Consider the following 8431-nt stretch of genomic DNA (forward strand, 5'->3'; position numbering starts at 1 on the left):
TATATACTTATCATGTTTGTCTGCATGACTATTTATTTCCTTATATGTAATCTGTATTTTGTACACTAGATGGCACCCTAGACAAAGAATTGATCAACACTTGTATACAAGACCATTCTCTGTTAGACCTGAACAAATGAGTTTTTAACTGTCTACATACAGTGCATGTGTACATTCAGCTTTTGGTGTAGATCTTATAACTGAGTGTACACTGGAGGGATGGGAACACTCTATGTAAAAATGTTACTTCTGTTCACTAACCTTACTGAAACCAAGATAGGAGCACCGATTGTATACCTTTTGGTATATATGTAGAAAAGCAGGGTTATTTACAAAAGGGCAGGCAGAAGAACACTGGCATTAGTGTTGCTACATAATAAAAGACAGTTTGAGACTTTTGGCACATCACATAAATGAAAAACACAGAGTTATTCACAAAAGGGTGAAGAGTTTGGAGAAGGCCGGAGAAGTGAACAATCTAGGACAAAATAGCTGATTTGGAAAAATTCTCCAATTCAGGTCACTTTCCAGTTCAGTTATGTTGTCCTGGATTTTTCACTTCTCCTGCCTTCTCCAAATCCTTTACCCTTTTGTGAATAACCCAGTGGGTGTTTTTTTTATTTATATGATGTGCCAAAAGTCTCTTTTATTATGTAGCAACACTAATGCCTGGGCAGTGGTAAAGAAGTGTATCCAGTAGAGTTAGTTGCAGGTACAAAGACCTTTGCTGCTAGTCAGATTGTGGGTTTAGACTGCGTGTGGCTCTATGGAAACAGAGAGGCACAGAAATATACTGTCTAAAATCAAGCCCTTTGGCTCATTGCAGTTTTAATTAAAGTGTATGTCAAGTGTATGTATTTTTTTTTTTTCTCAAAAGGATTAGAACCCCTGATGTTTTTTTATTGCTGCCCGGTGCTCTGTTACAGGGATTATGCGTCTCCTGTCATGGAGACTACAGTATTATCAGACAGGACTGTGATAATCTGCAACAGCGGCACAGACACTCTACTAAAGAGAATCATTTTTATTTCTGCCTGTGTTGTTGTTGGAGAGTTCCCTTCATTTCCTGTCAGTCGGACAGGAATGAAGCATAATCTCTCTAAGGGCCCAAGATTGCAGAAAAAACCCAACAGGGGTTCTAATCCTGCCTTACTCTGTCAAGAGCTAAGAAAAAAAGATTTGGGCTTAACATAAATAATACATAATATTAATTCAAATGCATAATAACACATAATAATAACAAATCCCCATAATGCACATTTATTTAGACGTTCAATGTCCTTTAGTATTGTCACTGTTTTGAGCCGTCTTAAGGTGTTTTCTGTACTTCTTTTCAGCTACCACTAAATGTATTTAATAATTACTTCAGTCTGGGGTTTGATGCACATGTGACCTTGGAATTTCACGAGTCCAGAGGTGAGTGGAACTTTGATTTTTACAAACTACCTCTGTGTACAAGGAACTGTGTCTGTAATCTGTTGCCTTCCCCCAGTTGCTGGAGCGATGCCACCAGAAGAAGAGTTACCATTTCTCTGTGAATTCCCTTTTTAACACAAGGTTAAAAAAATCATAGTAAGATGATTCATTGCAAGTCCAGGGGGATGCTAATAAAATCTGTGCAGGCTAAAAACAAGACAATCTGCATGTATTGAAGCAGACCATTACACTCAAAAAACAAATTCTTCTAATGCATCCCTCTATGTATGATGATTAATAATAACATAGACATGTCAGGTGTAAAATGCTGTGATTGTGAAATACTTACACTTGCAGAAATGACTTCCGTTTGCCAAAGCAATCCACACTGGGATTGCCTTGTCATTAGCAGAGCATTGCTGGGAAATCTCATCTGTAATCTCATGAGATCTCAGGGAAAAGTATTTTTCTCCCCTGAGATGGTGTGCATGGTCACATGTCCTAGTCACATGTCTAGTCACCTGTGCCAGAAATCCAGGAAGTAATAGGAGAGTTAGTGATCTACCCTGGGGACTGGGGAAGAAAAGAGAAATAAGGTATGTAAAGAATACAAAGCCGGCAATTATCTAGAAGTATGTGTTTGTAGATTGTCATTACTAAACATTTCTAAAGGTGTGTTTGCTGTTATTTTACCAATATGGATAAAGGTCCGCTTTAAGCTTTTTTCCTTTCCAAAATGTTTTGTTTTATTCTGAACCTTTATAACACACAATCTCATACTTTGTTTTTATGGCACAGTATAGATTAATGTGCATGATGACTTGTATTGAAATAAACACACTTCTCAACACTATCCTATACAAATATAGAAATATTTAATAGGTCTTATTTATTGGGTCACAGAAATTAAACTATTCTCTGCAACTCCGATCATAAAGCTGTCTTATTAATTATAAAGCTGTCTTATTAATTATAAAGATGGCTAATTAATTATAAAGATGGCTTATCTAAATAAAAATGGTATGACTAACTCAGTAAAAAACAAACTTTAGGTTTGCTTTTCTGAAAAAGCGGACCTCGTAGTAACTTTTTAAAGTGTATGTGAACCTGAAATAAAAAAGTTGAGGACTACTTTCCTTTGCCACTCTGTATGCTCAAAGCAATCTCTACATTGTGTATGAGATCCAGAAAATCTATAAAATAACTGACCCCTTAGCAAAGAAGCCTTCCTGTAGGCACGGAAGCACATCAATCCTAGTTTGTATCTCTTCTTCTGAATTGGGAGCTACGGGATGCTGTTCCTGTAGTCTGGAAGTCAGAATACAGCTGCCATGCCCCTCTTTCAACTCTTCACAGTTTGAGTTGCAGCAGTTCCTAGTTGGTGAGGACATTCTACTTTCACCACCCCCACCCCCTGAGCTGCAAGGAAATGAGGGGAACCAAGCATTCAAGTGACTGCAGATAAAAGGACAAAAAAAGGTATCTGCAGCATTATTGGATGGCTGTAAATAGTGTGTTGTACTTAGTGATAGTACCAGATTTGTTTATTTTCCTTAAATTTACATATACTTTAAGTCTACACTAATAAATTCCTGATGTATCAAAATATACAGAAACCATGTCATTTTTCAAAAAGGCTTCACCTTTTATTATTAAGAAAGCCATCAATGGGCATGTCCAGTGACTTTCACTAGGCTGAGATGATGACTCCATTCTTCTGGAGATGAAAGCAGATGAAGGCATTGTCAGGGGAGTACTCTGATCTCTGTGAGAGGTAATAAATAACTGGAAATGTTACAATGACACATGACTCTAAGTCTTGGGTGAGAGTGCTCCTGAACAGTGCTAAAGCACATTCTCTTAGAATTTAGAGTACTAAGCTATACCAGGAGGCAGCACCGTGGCACAGTGACACCACCAGTGCTTACAGGAAGTAGGTTACATTTTCCATTTGCATTTTGCTTTTAGTTAGTGTGTTTTAATCGAGGGCTCAGTAATAAGCAGACCTTGTATTTTTGTACATGCTCTAGTTTAAAGTGACACTAAACTCGAGTTAAATCTTAAAAATACATTCAGGTACCTTAACTATTAACAAAAATGTATCTTGTTTGTGTATCACTCGGCTGTAGATCCTCAAATCATCTCTGCATTGGTGCCGAGACTGTCCTTCCTTCTGGAGGGTGGCTACTTTTGTTCTCTGTGGTACCCTGAAATCAGCTGTACCAGCCTGAAGTGGATAGCTGAACAGCGTTCGGCTCACTTCACTTCGTGTGAGTTATTCACTTAGCTGCCTTCGGCAGCTTTGTGAATAACCCTCTGAATGTGAGATTGTAGTCCATTACGGAAGCGAGCTTGGAGCGGTGACTACTTTACAACATGGAAAACAAAAGTATCCACCCTCCTGAAGGAAGTACAGTGTCGGCACCAATTCAAAGATGATTTGAGGATATGCACCTGACTGATACACAAATAAGATACAATTTTGTTAATAGTTGAGGTACTTAAATGCATTTTTAAGATTTAATTCCTGCGTTTAGTGTCACTTTAAGGTTTAATGTACTGACAGCTGTTTTTTAGGCTAGTTCCTTTACAAGTTGCTGATGAACAAGCCAGTGAATGATTCCTTTAGTGTTATTTCTCCAGAGATTCCAGAATGTGCCTCTTGATGGACACTCTAGCTTGTTCTGTGAAATACTTTAATTACACAGACAACAAGTCTAATCAGTGGAAGAAAGGACATTGGAGAGCTCCCGTCACTATAGGTGTCACTCTGTCCTGTTCCCTGCATTCAGCTTTTGTCCTTAGATTACTTCTTTTATTTTCTTGTCTGCTGCGGTTTACGATGGCCACACAAAATCAGATTATATTTCAGATTTGATCTATCAAATCCACAGAATTTGCCAAGAACTGTGTGTATTGTGACAGCCTATCTACACAATTCTTTTAAATCATATCCAGTCAGACTGATGATTTTGTATTGATCTGAACAATCAAATTTGAAACAGAATTTGTGTGTTACCAGCATTGCATTGATTGTAAACCCCAGAATAAACAGATATTGTCTAAATACAAGAGCCATGTGAATTCTTTCTTGAATCTTGGTGAGATTGTGTATTTCTTCTAGACCTGTGCACTAATACAACGTGAAACTTTACCTGTGCAGGAGCTTCCTGTAATAAAGACCAGTCACTGCCGCTCTTTCCTTGTGCAGGGTCACTGGTCTTGTATCCGCCCCCTTCTGTAGTTTTCTGCAGGTAGTTTTTAGTGGGGTTTGCTGCTGGGTTCCCCCATATCTCTGTCCTCTGCACAGGCTATGTAAAGCATAGCAATGGTGCCACTGCTACTTCCATAGGGTAATATTTGGGTTTTCAAAGGGATTTGGTGCACACAATGTGGATTTATATATTTTGTGGCTATTGAGGAATATATTTATATGCACGTTTTTGTGGCCAGAGTTCTGCTTTAAAGCTCTGAACACCTGTCAGCTTCATGCTTTGTAGTTAGATTTAAGAAACCTGTCACTTTAACCATTCTGGTCACTGTGACCTAGTGGGCATTTAGCAATATAACACTATGGCTTAGAGACACTGGACATCCAGTAATATAGCACAATGACCAAGAGACATTGGGGAGCAATATAGCAGTCCTAGAGACATCGGGCATCCAGCAATATAGTAGTATGGCCTAGAGACACTGGGGATTCAGTCATATAGCACTATGGCCTAGAGACATCGAGCATCCAGTAATATAACAGTTTGGCCTAGGGACATTGGGCATCCAGCAATATAGCAGTTGGCCTAGAGTAACTGGGCATTCAGTAATATAGCACTATGATGTAGAGACACTGGGAATCTAGCAATATAGAACAAAGCCTTAGGGACAATGTACTTCTATTGATTTGTCACTGTGGTCTACAGACACTGAGATTCTACCAATATTCATGGGTTAAAGCTAGTTGTTAGTTGTTAGTCCTGAGTATCTGAGCCATGGTCAAAGGATGGCTATTGTTCTGCTGCTTACAAACACAAAAGCAATGAATGCTGAAGTGAAATTGCCCACGGAAACTAATATTTTAATATCTCTAAAGAAGCAAGATGTTTGCTCTGGGCAATTTTTCTAGTTTTCTTTGTTCCACTTTCTGTAAATCCCAATGTGCCATGTTCTGGCACTTTATCATTTGGAGCCTTTATTCTAAGGGTGGTCCTAATGTCAGTGTGTCATTATTTTAGGACACGGTGTGTAATTTTTTTATGACCCAAAGTGCCAGGGAATCATTTTTCTGTTGTACCGAAAGCAATTTGTAATTGTTCATGATCCCAAGTTTAATATGTCATACTCCCAAATGACAATTTGACATTGTTATATGATCCTGAAATGTTAGTTTATTTTTGTTCTTCAGTAAGGTAATGCAAAGCAGAGAGTATAACCCAAACTGTTAGATTTCTGTAGTGAAAGAGGAATTCTAATTGGTTATTTGCCAATGCATGGACCTAAACTCAAAAAAGTGAAGGATACATTTTAAAAAAAGCAGTGCCCTGAAAAATTTACCTTTTATCTGGAATTCCTCCTGAAAATTAGCAGTGCAGTCCCTGGTATGTGGGGGTGCCTAGGCACTCCTGTGCTTACAGCCTCATAGCTGTATGTCTGCAGTTTGAGATGAAGGGCATTGCTGCATTAGAGTGCTAGTTGTAGAAGATTTCGAGTGAGATTTGGTGATGTCACTACTGTGTTACTCAAGCAAAGCCCTGCCTCTTCCAAGATGGCGACCTCCACACAGGGACACAGAAAACATGGTATGGTAAGGTATGTAAATCAGTAATGGGGAAAAGATCAGCTGCAGGGAGACCATAGGCAATACTAGTCTTTTGCCCTCTACCTGCTTCTTTGTTGTGTAGCTTCAAGGGTTCCTCTTTAAGCATTGAAATAACCCCAAAAATTTAAATTCAGCTTGTTAACTAAAGCTGCAACTTGATAACAGGCGTAGTATGTTGCCATATTATGCCTGCATGGTAACAAGAGCCATTAGAACTTCACAAAACAACCCAAACTTCCAAGAATGGCGAGGACAGGCATACTCACCCTGCTTCCCTCAAGTTGTAAAGCTGCATTCTTATTTTATAAACTTTTAGTAGACTGCAGGTTTACTTAACATGCAAACCCTTAATTTGCATTGTGCCATTGCTTTTTAATGCAGATTTAATGTTAAAAATAACGAGGTTCATATATGTCTATTTAATTTTGGTGCTAGCCTGGAGCAGCATAACAAATTCAAGCTATTACTACTGTAATGCAGTCAAGGTCCATATACTGTAATAAACATTGGACGATTTTATTTTGCAGCAAGGGTTAAATATCCTGTGCTGGCAGCAGATAGGAAAGATGGACTGCGGCTCTCCCACATAAAACAGCGGCCTGGCTCTTGAGCACTCCAACAGACTACCTGAACAACGCTCCCAATTAATAGCGCCCTCACTCCACAAACAGCGCTGTTGATTGAAGCACTGCTTGGGTGGGGGTCATTGCCAGACTGCTGAAATAATCATTTGTCTTTTTAGGTACCAGTATATCATCATAAGACGTCAACAGCCTTGGTTTTACTTTACATATGGATGACTAGGAACAAAAAAGAAAAAAGGAAATCATAAGGATTTATATTAAAGATGGATATTTATATAAAAATGTCAAATCACAATTGCACAAGCTAGCTAGTGAGATGTTTGCTGGGTTTTTTATTTGTGCAATCAATATATGTCACTCACATGTCATCTGACACATCACGACACGGAGCGAACACTCTAAAGCCGGGTATACACATTTCTATTTTTTTGTTCAAGACATGGGCTAAACAGAAAAAACAGATTTCTCTATCAGTGCTTATGAGTGTGGATGGACAAATCCCTTGTATTCTGCTAGCTCCTTTCAACCTAAATTTTTCCAATCTACTCCTTCGATCAGCTGATTGAGGGATGCCGAGCAGATGGGATGCTGGGCGGCACCAACTGTTCGAAATTCGGCTGGTTCATCAGGAACCGGCTGAAATTTGTCCTGTGTATACCTTACTTAACTCTAATGATGCTGGCAATACTGGAAAGATGCTTGAGTTGAGTCATCTGATCACCATGTGGGAAATGCTGCCTGAATTTGTATTGAAAACAGTGATAGTTCATCTAATGATTACAATATTAGTTTAATAAATACCTGACAACACTTTTTTAATCATTCACAGATTTAGTTTGCTACCTTTTATCATTTGGTTCTTCTCATACCCCTAAGGGGAATGAATACCCCCTGTTAAGAACCTGCTTTAGATGCTAATTTGTACCTACAACCAATCAGAATCTGGCTTGTACTTACCTGACTTCTGGAGAGTCAGTGCTGCTTGGTAACTCAGAAACATTTAACATTTAATAGCGCTTTATTAAATAAGGCCGATATATTATTTTTTTGTGTAGAAATTTTGTTATGAAGAGTGAAAAGATTTATCATAAATACAAGAATTAATATAATAACAAATGTATACTTCAGTGAGTGAAATATACTGTACATTGTGTCATGTACGCAGTAAATAAATGCCAGTTATAATGTGTACACGATACATTGTATATCCTATTCATTCTTTTCCATGTTCCTTACTCAGGTCATTTATTCACTTTCTCCTTCAGTGTATTGCTTTGTTGTCTTTATTAGAAGGAGAGGAAATGGGTTACATTTGTGTGCAATGAACTGAATCTTGAGCTTTTTAAGTGCATAATGTAGGAAACGTTGGCTGCTCACCTCATTGCCCATAATGACGAAGGCTGGTTGCCCATATTAGAGGATATAACGGATGCAGACGATCTACTTATCACACAGAGACTGTTTTATTGAGATTTATTAATAACCATTGTGTGAGAAGCCCTCGGTAACTTCCAAATTGCTGTGAAGTTGTGTAACACACAAGTATCGGCTTACCCAGAGAAGGCAGAATGGGGCCTTAGGCAAGGTAGCAGCTTTGCCCCCCCCCCCCCCCCCCTCT

General features: G+C 38.6%; 1 protein-coding gene across 6 annotated transcripts in view; it reads left to right on the forward strand.

Annotated features, from left to right (window-relative positions):
- Positions 1–8431, forward strand: part of DGKI (diacylglycerol kinase iota) — a 260009-nt gene that overhangs the window by 159518 nt on the left and 92060 nt on the right. For all 6 annotated transcript variants that reach the window (XM_018558566.1, XM_018558568.1, XM_018558563.1 and 3 more), the window contains exon 15: positions 1338–1416. In XM_018558566.1, coding sequence (XP_018414068.1) covers positions 1338–1416 — 79 coding nt within the window. The remainder of the gene's footprint in view (positions 1–1337; positions 1417–8431) is intronic.

This window comes from Nanorana parkeri, unplaced genomic scaffold (genome assembly GCF_000935625.1).
Source record: "Nanorana parkeri isolate BGI_ZX_2015 unplaced genomic scaffold, ASM93562v1 scaffold346, whole genome shotgun sequence".
Taxonomy (NCBI): domain Eukaryota; kingdom Metazoa; phylum Chordata; class Amphibia; order Anura; family Dicroglossidae; genus Nanorana; species Nanorana parkeri.